This window comes from Tursiops truncatus, chromosome 3 (genome assembly GCF_011762595.2).
Source record: "Tursiops truncatus isolate mTurTru1 chromosome 3, mTurTru1.mat.Y, whole genome shotgun sequence".
Taxonomy (NCBI): Eukaryota; Metazoa; Chordata; class Mammalia; order Artiodactyla; family Delphinidae; genus Tursiops; species Tursiops truncatus.
In genome coordinates, this window is record NC_047036.1 from 296,145 (window position 1) to 313,738 (window position 17,594).

Here is a 17,594-nt window from a genome sequence, read left to right on the forward strand (position 1 = left end):
AAGCTGAATGCCAGATGCCACCATGTTCCAGCGGGGCCAGGATGTGCTGGGAGGTGTGGTGAGGGCCACGTCCCGGTGGGTGGGCGGTGGCGTCCACACCGGCACCTAGGGGAGGGTCACCTCCAGGTCACTGGGCGAAAGGCTAGCAGGCACCCACACCGAAGGCCAGTGCCTGCCTCTTGATCAGGCTGCCACGTGCCCGGCGGGGGAAGTGGGTGCACCACGACGGACAGCCTGCGGCCCACGCCGGAAGGCAGCTTCACCTTGTCAGGCCGTGGCAGACTCACCGAGTCTTGGGGCGGTTCTCCCTATACACTGCCGTTAGTCGAAAAGCGTCTTTCAAGTCGGGAAGTTTCCAACTCTCAGTTTTACTCAGCGGGTTTCCAAAAAGCAGGGGAGAGGGGCGCCTGACCCTGTGTGTCTGTCGCACTGCCTGGCGTGCTGTCCCCCTGCACCTGCCCACGTACAGTCCACGCTGCCGTAACAAGGACACCCCATGACGGAGCCCGGAAGCAGGGGTTTCTTCCTTTCCCGAGGAAGTCAGTTGGGGCTGGGGGACAACACGGGGCTTCCAGCTGCCCCGTGTACCCTCCTGCGTGGGCAGCCAACATGGGAAGAGTGGAGGTGGGGCACCTAAGCAGACGTGGCTGTCCCGATGAGGCGACGCCACGTGGAGACGGGGTTGTCGTGAAGCTGCTACCCGCCTAGGAGCACCAGAGGCTGAAGCGGCCCGAGGTGGCGCGGCCCTGCCCTCACCTGATGCCGATTCCCTGCAGTAAGTGGTGTTTGAAGCCACCTGCTTTGTGATACTTTCTTATCCCAGGGAGCGAGGGGAGCCGCAGGAAAGAGCCCCCTCCTTGCTGGAGTCTGTGCTTTCCACCAACATGGAAAGGGCTGTAAATTTACTGGGTAGGCTCCTCTTGGAAACAGTGTCTGTGGACTGCACTTGGACTTGCTGTTTTCTTTTTATAGTAAAATTAAAAATTCTAACTATTAAAATCAAAGGCTGTCTCTGGCAGGGAGGCCCCCAAGGATGACCTGCAGGAGATGACCCACAGCCCCCGGCGGCTCCACCTGGGGGACGGGGTCTGCCCACTTGGCTGCCTCCCCCACCAGCCTCCTCTCAAGCCTGCAGAGCCGCCTCCTTGCCCCCCAGGCTCTGGACCCCGCTGTCCCCACCCACCTCTTTCCAGCCCCAGGCCCACGCCTGGGACAGGTGCTTGGTCCTCCCACTCTGGCCGGGTGGGCTGCCCCTGCTGCAGAAGCCAGAGAGTGGTGCATGTCCAGGCTCTGCTGAGGAGGGACTGGCTCCCAGGGCCCAGGCCGTGCCACAGCCTGTGCACTACCCCTGAGCCTAACGCGCATGCGGGCACACACGTACGCACGCGGGCACACACGTACGCACGCACGCACACACGTACGCACGCACGCACAGGCGCATACGCGTTAATTTCAGGGCCAGAATACAGTCTGCCTGCCGAAGACGGCTTCTTAAAGCCTCCTTGATATGAACTCTCACTTGTGAACAAAGTTCTCTCCCAAACGCCTTGAAACATTTTTAATGGACTTGATCAAGCAGGTGTCGTAGGGTCTGTGGTGGGCGCTGCCCAGATGCTGCCGACAGCACGTGGGGCAGGACTTCGATAAGGCACGTGGGTTGTGATTCGGGTCACACAAAGCTTGACTGACTACATTCACAAAACTAGCATTCACAGTCGTCACCACTCATAGCTTAAAATGCATTCCAATTCCAGTTTCAGTGCAATTTCTCCATTAAATCTCCTTTAACAATAGAGATCGATAATAGTACACAGTATGCGAGCACTGTAACTACAGAGGTGAGAGTGACTCCTAAATTTGTGTACTTTCTGGTCTACCACAAAGTAGGCCAAAGTTCGGTATTAAATAAATAAGAATTCTTTCCTAATAAAAAATTTTACAAGTTTTCCTAAGGAAATACATTCATAAGACTGTTTACATTCTGTTTTACAATGACAAGAACAGCTAGGATTCTCATTTATGAAATGTATCCGCAGTACTAGGGTTTATAACACCGTGTCACAGACCAAACACAGTCTTTCAGGTTGAAATGTCCGGCCTGGAACCTTCACTCCACGATGCTGCACTCAGCTTGTGCCAGTCACAGAGAGCCTGCCTCCCATTCCCAGAAAACACCGGCTGCGGAGCCAGCCCAGGAGAGGTTGGCCACCTGCAGGCTTACTGTCTACTGTGTCGAGTGGCCGTCCAGAGCTGCTCTTCCCGGCTCAGCCTCTGGCCCTGCAGCCGGGAATCAGATCTGGGTCCAGCGGTCCAGGGGAGTTGTTAAGGCAGCTGGAGATGCCGGGCTGGCTGGGCTGTGGAGTCTGGACCGGCCAGCCTGCTCTGGGTGAACCACTCCTGCAGCGAGTGGACGGAGCATGTACCTTGGTCTGTGCGTCAGACAAATGGCTGGCTTTTGTGCTCACAGAGTGGGTCAAAATGGCTGCGAGTGTGGGGACAAGTACTGCAAACCGTGTGTCACTCCTGCCCTGGTGACGGCTGAGCGAGCGGCTCACGTGGTGAGCAGATCTGCACATCAGCCTACAGACCCAGAAGCCACCATACTGAGACTGGGGTGTCTGCGGGGCGAGGGCTGGGCTCTGGGAATCTCAGCACAAAAAGGATGAGCAAACGGAGAACGTTTCTGCGGTTGTACCTACAGTCCCTAAGGTGACAGATGGTTCAAAGACCTGGTGAGTGGACACGAAGATATCCCGCATCCCACCCTGGAGTCAGGGCTGCCCCAAGGTGAGAAGCCTGGGGGCTTTGGGAGAGGCCAGCCTGGCCTGGAGTCCTGGGTGGGTATCACAGTGGGCAAATCTCATCTGGTTTGGGTCTCAGTTTCCCCAGCAGTGATGAGAATGGACACCGGTGGCAAGAACTCAAGCACAGACTGTCCCTGAGTCAGGGGTGACTGTGGAAACAGTAACACACAAGTGCCGGCTCAGTTCAAATCCAGGACGGGACAGAGGGCCCACAATGGAGTCTCCCGGCAAGGGCACCTGCCCAGGCCTCCCAGAAGGTGGAGGAGGCTCACGGCCCACTTCCTGGCCCGCAGCGGCCTCTCTGCAGGAACCCTATGCAATGCCGAGGTTCAGGCCTTGCTGCACATCTGGTCCCCGGGGAGTCCAGCTCCTGTCCACCCCAGCACCCAAGTGGATGGGTGAGTGTCCAGGGCTACTCCAGGCGACCGGAAGACCCCTTGGGAGTGAGGCCATGGAGGGCACGACCCCAGGCGACACGGCCATGGGAGCAGATCCCCGGATGGGCGGCTATGGCGGGGTAGAGACCCCTGGAAGGCGAAGTCGTGAGGGTTGAGGTTATCGCCTGGGGCGAGGTAATGGGGGCAGATCCCGGGAAAGCCGCCGTGATGAGGGCGGAGACCCCCCGAGGGGCACGGCCATGGGGGGGGTGGAGACCCCATGGGGGCGCGGCCGTGGGGGGGGGCGGAGACCCCAGGGGGGCGCGGCCGTGGGGCACACCCCGGGGGCGAGGTCGTGCGTGCAGACCCCTGGTGGGTGGCCATCACAGCGGCGTTTCCTCCTGCTCCAGCGCGTGCGGCGGCGCGTAGCACGACGGCTGCAGCGAAGACAGCTTGAGCAACGCGGGGCGGCGGCGCGCGCGGGGCCGCTGGAAAGAGCGCCGGCTATGCACGCGGCGCGCCGCCGCCGACCGCGCGTGCGCGCCAGGTAGCCCGCGGCGCTCTGGCCCCGTCCCCGGAGCAGGCCCGGCTCCCGTATCGGGGTCGGGCGGCGCAGTGGGCGGGGCGTTCGCGGGGCTGGGCGGGGCCGGGCTCGGGGCGCGCACGCGCGGGGTCTTTTCGGCGGCGGGCTGGGTCTCGCGCGGGGACGAGCGTCCGGTCAGCGGCGCGTCGGAGCCGGTGTCACCTGCGGGAGAAGCCGGCGTGAGCGCGCGGCAGCACGGCGCCCCCAGCCCAGGCGGGACCGGGGACCACACCCCAGGCCCGAGGAGGGTGCGAGGCCCGGAGGCGAAGCCGCGGGAAGAAGACTGCCCCAGAGGCGCCGGCCCTCGGGGAGCCCCCCTGCACTGCCCTCGGTATGAGGGTCTCTCCTGGACTCACTTCTGTCAGGCAGTGGGCTCTCCAGGGCCGCGGGCCTTCAGGGAGAAAAGCACCTTCCCCTTCCCTGTGCCCCGCCCGCTCTGAGCTCACGTTCTCCTAACCGACAGCCTAAAACAGTCACGTCCTTCGACAGCAGTGATCCCCCACCCCGCTCGGTTGGAGAAGCAGGAAGTCAGATGGGTCTTTTAAGAAACGTGCGCTGGAACAAGAGGCTTGTGAGAACAGGCTTAGAAGGAGGCAGGCAGCTGCCGGAGAGGGTGTGCAGAAGCTCAGGTCCAGGCGGGAGGAGGCGGGCGCTGCGAGAGGAGCAGAGGAGAGAGGCGGGGTTAGAGGGACCAGTTACATGGGTGTGGAGTTGGGCGGGGCGTGGGGCTGCTCCTCGGGGCCGTCGGCCAGCAGGAAGGAGTCCACGGACTTGCCGCTGAGGCGGAAGGGTGCCAGGCGGTGGAAGTTGCTGGGAGAGTGGGGGATCTGCACGCGGGCCCTCTGGGAGGGCACCACCGTCTCCCCAGGAGACAGCCAGGGTGGCACCGCAGAGAGGATGCCGGGGTCCTCGTCCGGGGAGAACACGGGGTTGTCAATTCCTAGGAGAAAGGGCAGCGGCTCATCAGCTCCCCAGGCACACCCAAGGGCAGAGAGGGAGGGAGCTGCCCTGGCGTCAGACACCAGCTCTTCCGGCGGGCAGCCACAACCTGGAAGGTCACCTGGAAGGTCAGGGTCACGGGCCTTTGGGGGCCACCGGCTCTCGCTCTCCCTTATTTCAGAGCAGAGGCCTCGGCCTGCTGCCCACAACCGTGCGGCCACATGGACCCAGCGCTCCACTGCCCGGCCCTCCCGCCAGTGATCGTTTCTGGGGTGGCAGAGGGCCGTCCCCTCACCTGAGGGGGAGTCTGTCGCTGCGTCCTGCGTGATGTTCGCCAGGAACTCGATCCCCCTGCTCACCTCCTCGGCATCATAGCTGGGGGCTTCCTCAGGGTCTGAAAGTTCCAAATCTGGTGGCAGGGAAGGGGCAGCATGAGGGGAACAGGCTGGAGGCGCAGATGACCTCGTCCCGCGCTCTTGACCGGCGCTCCGGACCGGCCTGCCGAGCCCGAGTGCTGTCGTTGCCTCCACCTCACCCAGCAGCCTCTGGGCAGCTCACGGACCGCGGTGCCCTCAGGGTCGCACCAGCACGGGGCTGGGCAAAGAGAACCACACCGGGGGTTCCCGCTGCCCCCCCCCCCCAGCCACACTTGGCCTTTCTGAGGACGGGGGCGAGCTGGAAGGGAGGGGCTGGGACCACGTGGCCACAGGGGAAGGGGATGCGGAGCCCAGCTCCAGGGCACTGCGCACCAGAGCGGCTGCAGCGGGAAGAGCAGGGCAGCAGCCTGTGCAGGAGGGTCCTGCGTGCCGAGGGGAAGGGTCTCCCTGGAAGGACAGCGCTCTGCACCCGCCTGCCCCTCGCGCGTTCCTGAGTCCCCGCTGACCAGCGTTGCTGCCGCGGCCCAGCCGTACCTTTCTCCTTGATGGTGAGATCGTGCAGGGGGCTCACCATCGGCAGTTTCCCGTTGGGAATGCTGCTGTTTCTCTGAGAAACAGAAGGAAACTGCTCACAGCTCTGGGTCGTGCCCGATCCGCCTGTCCACCCCCCGGGAGACCCCCGGCCCTGCCGCCGGGGCACCCCCCTCGGTGAGGCTAGCCCAAGCATGGCGCCCTCACCCGCTTCTGGACGCGCTCCCTCTTGAGCAGCTTCGAGGCCTTCTTGTGCGGGCTGACGCCCAGCTTGGCCGACTTGAAGGACTCCAGGCGTCTCCGCATGGTCCGGCGGAAGATCTCCTTGTCCTGCGTCTCGTCCTCGTCCACAGTTAGCTCGTGTCGACTGTAGAGATGTTTGTACTGGGGGAAAAGGGGGGCCGGACAGTCACAGCTGGTGGTGTCCACAGGGCCAGGGCTGCCCCCGGACGTGAGCCCGGGGACTGAGCCCCGACCCTCCCCTGCCCCCTCCCGGCCTGCTGGAGCCGTCTTGCACCAAGCAAGGACCCGCCTTGTCTGGGGCGGGGTGGGGGTGGGGGGGCGCAGGGAGAATGCTGCCCCGCCCCTAGGCTCTGGCGGGAGGGGTCTGGGCATGCCCACCTCCTGCCGGGGCTTGTACAGGTACTGCTGCAGCGTGTGGTGAGTGGTCATGTCCTCCGTGTCGCGGATGCTCTGTCGCCTCTGCTCCAGGGACTGCATGTCCAGGCGCACCGCGCTGGCGTTCTCCCTCCTGTGCGGGGCCTCGGTGAGTGCACGCTGCGACGCACCCTGGGGGCCGTCCCCCCAAGGGCTTCTCGGCCTCCTAGCAGTGCACCCGCCCCTCCAAAGCCCCGACCTTCTCTCCGGCACATGGCTGCCGGCGGGTGATGTCCAGAATAGCCCTGAGCTGGCCGCAAGCCCCAGTCAAGCACCCCGGCGGAGCAGAGGCCGGAGGCCTGAAATCCAGGACCGGTGGCCCTGTCTTTCGTGGCGGGGGAGGGGGCACTCCCAGTGAGGCCTCCGGCCTTAAATCTGCCGCCCGGCCCTGCCGTGCTGCCTCTGCATCAGTGCCACCACCAGCACCGACTGACACTACGGGGGAATCTGGTGCGGGGGCCCTGGCCCCCTTCCCACGCTCCCTCCGCTCCGTGCCAGGAGCCCCAGCGTGCCCACTGCTGGTGCCTGCGGCTTGGTCGGGGGGCCCGGGGAGAGCCTGGCCCGTGGCAGCCCTGGGGCACGTACAGCAGGTAGGAGATGGAGGCCTCCACGGTCGAGGGGCGCGGGGTGCTGAAGTCCACGTTGACCATGTTGTCCGTGCTGGGGGAGCGGATGAAGGCCAGGGACCCGCGGCGCTCTCCCTGCAGGAGGTGGCGGCCTCATCAGCACCCACGGCCTGGCTGCAGAGAGCCGGGTGCGGCCAGAGGGCCCCAGCTGCCGCGAGGTGCTGTGCGCTGGCCCCCAGGCACCTTGCAGCCACGGGAGAGCCGAGGCCCTGGAAGCCATGGTGGGGACCGTGCTGGAGCTGGACGGCTCGCAGACGATCGTGCGAAGGACACGGCGCCTTGGTGCACCTCGGGGAGTGTCGGGAAGACACTACGAATCCCCCCGGGATTGGGAAGGTGGCCCTGTCCCCACTGGGGGCTCCAGACCAGCTGCCCTCGTTTACCCCAGAAGGGAATCCCCAGGCCTCCAGAATCAGATTAAAACCACACGGAGCAGAGCCCTGGGGCAACAGTAGTCACACTGCTGAGCGGGGTGCGGCGCCGTGTGCTGGGGTGCTCTAGGAGAGGGGGGTGGAGCCGGGAAGGGTGGCCGGGCGGGGGCCACCCCGCCACGGCAGAGCGGATGCTGCGGGCGGGCCTGCCAGAGGCCGCCGCTCACAGGCACAGCCCGGGGGGACATGCCACCCCGTCTGGTCTGAGCAGGGAGGCGCCCACAGGCCTGGGTCACAGGCACCGACGTTGCAGCAGCGGGTGGAGGGGAGGCTGGCGCCCTGCTGGGAGCCTGTGTTACCTCCTGGGGACTGGGGGCAGCGGAGGGTCCCCGGGAGAGAGGGTGCGGCCAGCAGAGGGGGACACCCCCAGGAGAACACCTCCCACCTTCCCAGCCCCGTTCAGGCTGCGAGGCCTCGGAGGCGTCGCAGTCACAGGGGCGGGATTCGTGCGCTGCACGTTCTCAGCCAGGGTCGGAGGTGCAGACGACAGTCCTTCCAGTAGCTTCCATCCCCTGGCCTCGCCCCTGCTGGAGCCTGGAGCTTGTGCACATTGGGGTTTGCGATCTCAGACCCACCAGTGCCACAGACTGGGGGCTGTGACATGAGCCATCCGCGGGAGTGCCTGAGGACCTGGGAGCTCAGGTGAGCTCGCGGCTAAGGCCTCGAGAAGGCCGTGCGTCGCCCGCCAGCTGCCCCAGCCCCACCCTGGGACCTCGGGGTGCAGGACCCCAGCAGCTGTCCACACGTGTGTCTGTCTTGCTTCAACCCCGACTGCAACAAAACGAGCAGACGAGACGTCTGGTACCTCAGCCACGTAGCTGATGGCGTCCTTCAGGTTGAGCTCGTGGAAAACATTCAGGATCCGGTCTCGTGATTTCTGGGCTGACCTTCTCATAAGGATTTTGCTGAGGAACTTCCTATCAAAATTGGACCACCTGGGGGGCCAAACCAATAGCTGTCGGCGCTCGGCAGGGCCTGGGTGAGGCCCCAGGACAGAGGGGCGCTGGTGGCGTTTGTGGGGAGCAGGGGCCCCCTCCCACCATCCGGACTCGGGATGGACCGTGTTTGGCTGCTGGGGCGGGACACCTTGATTTCCATTTCCTGTGACAACCACACAGGCGAGCTTTGAAAGAAAGGACGCAAACGCCTCCGTGCTGCCACCTGACCCCTGCCTCCCCGTCGTGTGCGTCGCTCCTACCTTCCTGTCACGGCAGCGTGGTCATTAGCGTGCTGTGCGTAAAAGTGGGATTACACCTTCTCCTCTAATGCCACGTTGCAAGCAGTTTTCCCGTGACTGCCTAACCCTCCAGGAAGATGGGTGGAGGGCGGGGTGGGCCGGCAGGGGCGGGGCCGGGGCTCTGGCTACAGTGCCCGGGGTGCATTTTACCTGCACCAGTGGTAGGCTGGGAGAAGCCCCCTGAGCTCTCACACTTAGAGAACTAGCCTGCCCAGAAGGAGGCTTTAACTCCAACACAAATAGAATATTTGGGTTATTTGGGTCAGAAAAGGAGGTGGCTGGGCCAGACTTGAATGGGCACAGTGGACATGGGGGGACAGGGGTGCCCAGGGAGAGGAGGGGATCTAAAGGAGGGAAGGGGGTTCCCAGGAAAAGAAGGAGAGGGATTCTAGGAGGAGCAGTGGGCTTTGGGGGAGGAGGGAGCTCCAGCGGCCGAAGGGGCAGGAGGGGGAGGGGGGGACCCAGACAAGTGGGCAAGTGGCTTCTGGCGCCTTTGAGGGCAGTATTCTTAGGTCACTAGGGCTTTGTGGGGTTAGGGTTGTGGTGATGCCAGAGATTCCTTCTATAGCCTGGGGGTCCCGAGTCATCAGTTAACAGCCGAGACAACGTGCCTCTGAATTTTCCTGTTGCAGTTGGGTCGGGGCCACTCCAGCCACTTACTTATCTCTGAGATAATTGTGTCCAATTTGCCCTGATATGTCCTCGATGGCTGAGAGGATGTGGTCAAAAGCCTTTGGGAGGAAAGGCAAGTGGGTCAGCATCACCTGGACAGACCCGTCCCTCCCCCCTCCCCCTCCCTCCTCTCCTCTCCTCTCCCCGCTCCCCCTACCCGGCCATGCAGCTTCTCGTTGAGCTTGGGGTCTCGCTGTTCACTTCTCTTCACCTTCAGCCACTGCACCAGGGGCTTGATGGTCAGGCCCTAGAAGACAGGGCACCCGGACCCTGAGGCTGGGGCAGGCCCCACTGTGGCCCACCAAGCCAGCACCCACCCACACCCGCATGGGCAGGAAGGAGCCGCCCCTTAGCCAGGCTCCAGGTGGTCCGTGCCCATCTCCTGGCAGGAAGGAGCCCCTGCCACCTGCGGGTCACCGGACACCCTCGGAGGCCCCTGGCCGGCTCCTCAGATTAGCCAAAAGCAAGGCGAAGTGGGGCCCTTCCCGGGCGTGTCTGGTCAATGAAATACTAACTGGGGTTTCGTTAACCAGCAAGGACCGAGGAAGGACGTTTTTAGGGCAAGTCGCGCTGCATCCCCAGTGGGGCCACGTGGAAACCTACAAAACTTCTCCTAGTTACTAAAATTATCAAACCCAGCTGGGCCTGGAGCCTGTGAGAGTGGGTCCCGCCCACTATGGGAGGGGAGGGCACAGTACCTGGAAGATGACAGTGAAAAAGATGACGATGATGGTGGTGCTGACGAACAGGTTCTTCTCCTTGACCTTGTTCTCGTCCAGAAGGACCACCAGGGCATAAGCCACGGCCCCGCGGAGGCCGCCGTAGGACATGACCACCTGGTCTATGATCTCCAGCTGCACCATCCGGTACCGGTTCAGAACCCAGGTCTGCAGGACGACACCTGCAGGGTCCAGCGTGCGCTCAGCACTTCTGGGCGGGGGACGCAGCCCTTCCATCCCTGCCGAGGCCCTCCTTGCAGCCGCATTCTGCACGTGGGACCAGGAAACTCCACCCTGCAGCCCCCTCCCCGCGAGTCCCTTTGTCCACTTGGGACCCAGGCCCCTGCCCTCTGGGCCACCAGCCAACCTCCGCACACCCCGCAGCTCTGCTCCCAGCAGCTCTGGAAGTTCTCAGGCCTCACTGTGACCACGGGTGGAACTGCCCAGCAGCTCCAGGACCAGATGCCACCTGCCCGCAGAGCATCTGCTCCCTGGAGCCCGCAGTTCAGTGACTGTGGGCAGAGCGCGTGGGGGCCACCTGGACCGCCTCTTGTCTCCTCCCCTCCCTGGCCCTGGGTCAGCGCCGCACACCAGGGACCAGGGACCTGAGCTGGGTGCGGGCAGCAAGGGTCCTGCCTCTCGTGCCATGGTGACTGATGCTGTCCCCGAGTGGCCACACCAGAGTGAGTCAGTGGGAAGCCACGTGGGGTGCTGGAACCTTCCACTCTGAACTCTAGGCTGTCCTATTTCTGTTGTGAGGCTACAAGGTCGTGAGGAGGCCTGCCCCTTCACTGAGGAGGGCCAGTGGCCAGGCCAGCCTGAGGCTCCCCAGGGTCTCTTGAACCTGGGGGGCTGGGGGCTAGGGGCGAAAGCATGTCCGGGGCTCCACAGACTCCCTGCAACCAATCCCTCCATTGGCCGACTGTGTCCCCTCATCCTGCCACCATCCCCGTGGTCCCCATGCCCCCGTCATCCCCATCTTCCCTCCAGTGCCCCCATGCCGCCCGCCCCCTCACCAATGGCCCGGTACACAGAGATGAAGACCAGCGTGAGCAGCACGAAAGCTGTGTTCCACTTCCAGATGAGGGGGTCCACGGCCGAGATGCCCAGGAACATGAAGATGATGGTCTCGGCCCCGCTGGCCAGCATCTTCATGGCGTAGCGCACCGTGGTGGCGGACTGCTCCGAGATGTTGGCTTTCACGTACTTCTGACAGCAGATGCCGCAGAAGGTGATGCTGCGGGACGGGCCGGCCCACCGTGAGGTCTCGGGCCGAGGCTCAGCTCCCACCGGACCCCCGTGGGGCTAAGGGCCCGCCTCCGGGCAGGCGGCACCTCAGGGCCTCTGCGGCGCAGGCAAACGTCCGCCCCACAGGTCAGCCCTCCTCTTCGTGAGCACAGGGCTCCTCCTAAGGACTCGGTGCCCTGCACTGGGCGTGTGGGCCCCCGCGCCCCGACGCTGCTTACGGCCTCTGGAGGCCTGGGCCCTGCGCTGCGGGGGAGTGGGCTGCCTCATTTTCTGTCCCCACCCCAAAGTGGGCCAGCTCTGAGACTCAGAGCCGCCGGGAGGGGCTGCGTGTGGGCCCTTTCTCTGCTCAGAGCAGGTGAGGCAGCCCCTGACAGTTCTGTGAAAACACCAACTCCTTACTGGAAGGACGAAATAGATCAAATTCTTGGCGCCCACAGTGAGCTCCCACTCAGCGTGGGGAAGTGGGCCAAGCAGAGCTGGCGGGGGATGGGCCACTCCTCCCCTGGGCGGGTCCGCCTGGCGCGTGGGGGCGGTCACCCCGCCCCCCAGGGCCCGGGACCCCGAGGCTGTGGCCCACCAGCAAGCGAGGACTCACGCCAGGATGGCCGACAGGGACAGCATCTCTGACGTGAGGTAGGACAGGTAGGAGAGGACGAACACGAAGCCGGGCTCGATGATGCGCACGTGCTTGGTGAAGCGCGTCACCAGCGAGAGCAGGAAGGCGAAGACGACCCCCACCAGCGTGCCCCCCAGGCTCACCACGAAGAAGGACACTGCAAGGGCAAGGACGCTGCCGCTGGCCCCTGAATGGCCCTTTGTGGCCGCGGCGTAGGCGAGCTGGCCGCCGGCCTCCGGACCGCTCCTCGTTGAGGTCTCCCGCTGACCCCCCGAGGCACCGGCAGCTCAGCGAACAAGAGGCTGATTCTCTCGGAGGACAGAGACAGGCTGGGCGTCGGCTCCAACCTCCACAGGGACAGCTGGGGAGGGGACGGCCCTGCGCCCGAGGGAGGCCCGGCTGCCCCCCCGTGGAGGCAGCACTGCGACCAGGAGCCCTTGTGCAGAGCATTGGCAGCAAGGACTGGGTCCTGGGCCCCCAGGGACAGCCCGCTGTCACTGTCCCTGCCCAGAGAAATGCCCGGGACCCCCAGGATACGGGATCCACGGCCTCCTGTTGGGCCTGATGGGGCGATGACCCTTGCCGGCCAGGGTGCCTGGGGCCTGATCAAATCGTGCCAGTGAAACACGTGGGGGAGGGAGGGACCTGTGGCCGAGACTTGGAAGTGGAAACGCCGTTTCCTCCCCGGGCTGTGGGTCCCAGGCCGTCACAGACACCGCCCTGAGGGGCCCATGTTCTGGAGAAGAGACCAGCCCCAGCTCTCCCCTGATGCATGGCCCCGCCAGTCACCCACCTATTCCTTTCGCGCAGTCCACGCCAGTCACCTTGTCACCACCCAGCGTCACGAAAGATTCGAACACGTTGTACAGGACCTGGGGGGACAGAGGCAGACGGGACACCATCAGCCCTGCCTCGGGCCCCAGGCCCTGTGGAACTTGAGCTGAGTCAGAAGACTGTGGCAGCCGTGTGGACGGAAACCGAAAACCCCCAGGAGGAAATCGTCCCGGCAGCAGTGTGGGGTCTGGGGGCAGGAGAGCAGCCTGGAAGGAGCGAGAACCTTCAGAGAAAACCTGGCCTTTCCCACCGTCGGCTAAGCAGGGCGACCACGAAGCCAGCCCAAGGTGACAATCCTCGACTTCATTTCCCAGGACAAACCCAGAGTTTCATCGTCAGCGACTTTGTTGCGATGTTGGGCCCTGACTGTGGGGTGGCACCCGGGGCATCTTTGCCTGTTGACATTTAAACCTTATCCCGCCAAGACGTTGAGATGAACACCCAACACCTCATCCTAGGCCTCGGGAGTGGGCGCTGCCGTGCTCTCTGAGCTCCTAAATGATGCGGGGGCTCCACGTCTGGGGCAGGGGCCCAAGGGGCAGCCCGGGGTGGGCTGCAGGGCCCTAGGGAAGAAACCTGTCCCTGTGCTCCCAAGTCTGTGCTCTCCAGCGGGGGAGAGGGCCCTCAAGGGGCGGGTTGCAAAGCTGTGCTCCCAGAAGGAAACCCACGCAGTGCCGACGCACAGGGACTGGGGGGCGCGGCGCAGCCGTGAAGGCCACGGGACCAGACCACAGCCGCCCCGCTTCTTTACGGGAATGGGGGTCCTGGGGAGATGAACCTCACAGAGGGGTCAGGTGAAGAGCTCCCTGGCTCGGGCAGAAGTTCCCGCTTCTACGAGACACGAAAGCATGGGGCTTTAAGAGCAAAGGGGAGACCGCACGTCTGCTGTGTCTGCGAATCCACGGGCCAGGTGCCAGCGGGCTGGCGCTCAGACGCTCCGCCGGCTGATGCGGGGAAGGCAGGCGGCTCTGCGCTGCCCCCGCCCGGGACCTCACTGCCCCGGAGCCCGCGGCCCGGTGTCGCGGAGGACGCCGACGTCCAGTCACAGCCGCCTCCCGTTTCCTGCACCTCTGTCCACCCCGCACGGAGCTGACGTGGGCCCCTGCCGGCCGCCAGGGTCGCGGGCTCCCAGCAGCGCAGCTGATTCCCCTCCGTGGTCCCCGTGAGACTGTGATCGTCCACCGATTCCACAATCAGGAATGGGGGCCCCAGCCGGGACCCAAAGCTGGGAACAGTGCTCGTGGGATTTCAGCAGCAAAGTCGCTAACTGCGAAGGTGTGAAGTGGGCTCTAAGAACCAGACAATCTGACTAAAGCCGCCGGTCATTCTGAGTTAGGAGGCCCTGGAGCAGGACAGCGCGGCAGAGGCGCTGGCGGGGCGCGCGCAGAGGCCCCGAGAGGCAGGTGCTTTCCTCCCGCTTGCGCTCACCACGGTGACGGCGTCGTTGAGCAGCGACTCCCCGAACACGATGATGAACAGCACCTCGTTGACGTGCACCTCCTCAAACACGGCCAGGACAGCCACTGGGTCTACGGCGGCGATCAGGCTGCCGAACAGGAGGAAGTCCAGCAGCCCGATGTTCAGGTCTCCTGGAAGACGAGGGGCCGTTGGGGGGAGCCGGGGGGCAGCGTCCCAGGCAGGAGAGCCGGGGTGGGGGGGCAGCCTCCCAGGCAGGAGAGCCCTGGGGGCAGGCCAGCCTCACAGGCAGGAGAGCCCTGGTGGGGGGGGGCAGCGTCCCAGGCAGGAGAGCCCGGTGCGGGGGGCAGCCTGCCCTCCTCCCTGGCGGGTCAGTCCACCACCCACCAGCCCTGCCAGGAAGGTCCCGGGACCGCACTGTGGGCTCAGGGCCGCCAGGCTGTGTGTTCCAGTACCTCATTTCTGCCACGGCCTTGCCCACCTGCAGGGCCTGTCTATGGCCCAGAGTTTCTGGGTGCTGGGCCGCTGTGCCCAGACGCCCCCCAGGTGACCCTTCCTCGGAGGCGCACCCTGGCCTTGGGCCGCACCTCCGAGCCTGGAGCCCGGCCGCCGCTCAGCAGAGACCCACCGCTGCTCTCCAGGCGGCAGGGCCCCGGCTCTGGGTGTCCCCTGGGCGCTGCTCTGCTCCATGACCTTGGCTGACACCCGGCCTTGACCAGCTGTGTCACAAGGGCTGAGCACAGGCCTCAGACAGCTGTGCGCCCTCGAGGAGCAGGAATGCCCGTTCCAAACCCCAAGACCTACCCTTGGGCCCGGGAGCTGGAGGTGGCCCGATGGCCTTAGATTGTCCCAACTGCCTAAGGCACCGCCGATGAAAGCAGTCTAATCGCACCCACACGGCCCCTGCGGCTCAGGCGCCTGGGAGGCCTGGCCGGGCGCGTGCGGCCTCACGCCAGCCTTCGTGGGCTTCCCGGCCGGGCCTGGGGGTGATGCCGGACGGCAGCGAGGGCTCGCGGAAGCACGCGCTCCCCACGGGGTGAGGACAGAGTCCCGAGGTGACTCCTCCCCACGGGGGACCTTCGGCCCCTGTTTCTTAATAGTCTTGTCACTGCGACTTCAAGGTAGGTCGTGAGCCCCACCGTGGGGCTCGGGGGTGCCCTTCCTTCAGTCAGAGGGCCTGGCCCTGGGTCTGGTTCAGCTGGTGGAAGTGTCTGCGGCCAAGGCTGAGTGTGGACTGGCGCCCGGGGTGCCGACACCCACCTCCAGTGGTCCCCGATGCCAGGAGCTCAAACTGCAGAGCCCGGAGGCGAATAGGGGCGGCCGTAGCCACGCCGGGACGGGCTGCATTTAGGGCTGTGCAATCGGGCACATCTGTGCGAGGCCTCAGGTGAGCCCAGGCCCCACCTGCTCCGGTTTCCCCGGTGGATAATGGCCAGCTCCCAGGTGGGTGGGGTGCACCTCTGAGGTATGCCAGGGCCGAGGTTAGTAACCAGCCGGCAGGAAGCACCAGCGGGGGTGGGGGAGCAGGAGACGCAGACGCCACGGTGACAGAGGAGAAGCTGGCGCGGCTCTTCCCCGCCGGTTTGCGTAGAAATGACACCCAAACCTTCTGCTCAGGTTCAGGTTTACCTGGGCTCCACGATCGTGGGACTGGGATGCCAGCCTCTGCCACAGGGGCCTCCTCCTCTTTCCCTGGCCTCTTGGAGATGGGGGGACTGAGGCTGGACCCCATCTCCCCGCCAAGGGGGCGGGACAGCAGCTGGGTCGTTCCCACTGCGCCACCCACTGCCTGACCTGGTCGGACCAGACTTTACTCCCAAGTGGGACACGTGTTTCGGCCTGGGGCCGGGCGTGGGCTGGCTACTGACGACTTACAAGCCAGGAGGGGCACGCGGCCACCGGTGACATCTCTTGATGACCCCTAAGCTCACCGCCCCCCGTAAGGTCTGTGTTCTTCGTCCTGGGCTTTCTTAAACGAGGCTGCCTGGAGCCCACCCTGAGGACCCCCCAGGACCCTCCATGAGCCCCCCGGTCGGGGGGCGGTGCCCACTCACCCATCAGGCCGCTGCGGAAGACGCCGTAGAGGGACAGGCCAGTGGTGGCCGCATTCCACACGGTGCCGATGACGGCGTACAGCAGGATGGTGCCCAGGTTGCCGAAGAAGAGGCGGTTGGGCATGAAGTAGCCGGCGTCCAGCACGATGGGCGGCAGCAGGTAGAAGAAGAAGACCGTGGGCGTGAGTGAGAAGGAGGCGATGTGGTCGGCCGCCAGGACGATGCCGCCCAGCACCAGGCCCAGCACGATGAGCAGTGCGCTCTCGGGGACGACGCTGGTGACCTTGTGGGACACGTGGAAGCCTGCGGGGTAGGGAGGGGTCAGGGGGGCCGGGACCCCACGGGGGGGCAATGGGGGGTCTGGCCACCAGGCCCAGCACGATGAGCAGTGCGCTCTCGGGGACGACGCTGGTGACCTTGTGGGACACGTGGAAGCCTGCGGGGTAGGGGAGGGGTCAGGGGGGCCGGGACCCCACGGGGGGGCAATGGGGGGTCTTGCCTGGCACCACAGGACAGACATGAGCTCGGGAAACAAGGCCCGACGTCCGGGTCTGTGGCCGCAGAGGAGGCCCTGCCAGTCGCCCTGGCCCCAAGGACACCCTCCTCAGATGTGCCCCTGCCTCCTGCTCAGAGAATGGCCCCCCTCCACAGGGAGCCCCCTGTGATAGGCCAGAGAGGCTGCACGGTGGCTTGGGGACGGAGGCCCGGATTGGTGGGCAGAGTGCAGGCCCCACTGACCCCCTCCGACATCATCCCTCGTGCCGTACCTGGTGACCGGGACCCTCACCCTGCTTGAAGCCTAGCTGTGTTTTGATCTTCCGTGGCGGAACCCCATGCCGGCCGTCCCCTCTACCTGGCTCTCCTGGGGTCAGAGTGCCCAGGATGAGAGCCTTGTAAGGCCAGGGCCTCAGGGCCCTCCAGCAGCAGTCAGCCCCACCGCCGCAGTCACGCGCTCGGGGGACAGCAGGGCGCAGAGGTCTCCCCAGCGACGGCCCCCTCACCTGTCAACCCTGCCAGGACCTCGAGGGAGGCGTGCACTCCAACAGTTGGGGCCATTTCTCCTTTGTTCTATTTTAAGACTCAGGGAAACTGTGATAAGAATCCTGTGTTACGTCTGATTTCAAAATAGCTGGAATGTTGACAGAAGAGGTGGCTCTCCAGCTCGAGCAGTCTGAGGTAGCTCTCGCCTCACTCACGCAAGCTCTGTTTATGGGGAGCTCTTCTTCTGTATTCTAAGGAGAGCTGTCTCCTGAGATGCAAGGACCCCAGGGCAGCAGGGGCGGGGCGTCCAGTGGGAGAGGCTGACCCGTCCCAGCTGTCTCAGGGAAGACTTCTTGGGCCGGGTCCCGCGGGTTCTGATCCAGGAGCCCTGCACCCTGTCCCTGGCCTGTGTCCTCGCTGGTGGCCAGGGCACATCTGGGGGTTAGACGCTGGCTCTCAAGGGGGCTCCCGAGGAAGGAGGGCCCGTGCCAC

At 64.8% G+C, this 17,594-nt stretch overlaps 1 protein-coding gene across 1 annotated transcript; it reads right to left on the reverse strand.

Annotated features, from left to right (window-relative positions):
- Positions 1–1,543: 1,543 nt before the first annotated feature.
- On the reverse strand, positions 1,544–17,177 carry SLC9A3 (solute carrier family 9 member A3). The gene is made up of 18 exons (XM_073801841.1): positions 17,123–17,177; positions 16,495–16,557; positions 16,122–16,424; positions 14,080–14,240; positions 12,611–12,689; positions 11,797–11,974; positions 10,970–11,190; positions 9,933–10,135; positions 9,392–9,481; positions 9,223–9,293; positions 8,131–8,260; positions 6,854–6,969; positions 6,233–6,362; positions 5,819–5,995; positions 5,615–5,687; positions 4,999–5,112; positions 4,464–4,704; positions 1,544–3,926 (listed from the first exon to the last, which is right to left on the reverse strand). The coding sequence occupies exons 1-18, from the start codon at positions 17,175–17,177 to the stop codon at positions 3,923–3,925; spliced, it is 2,409 nt and encodes an 802-aa protein (XP_073657942.1). The 3' UTR covers positions 1,544–3,922.
- Positions 17,178–17,594: the final 417 nt, after the last annotated feature.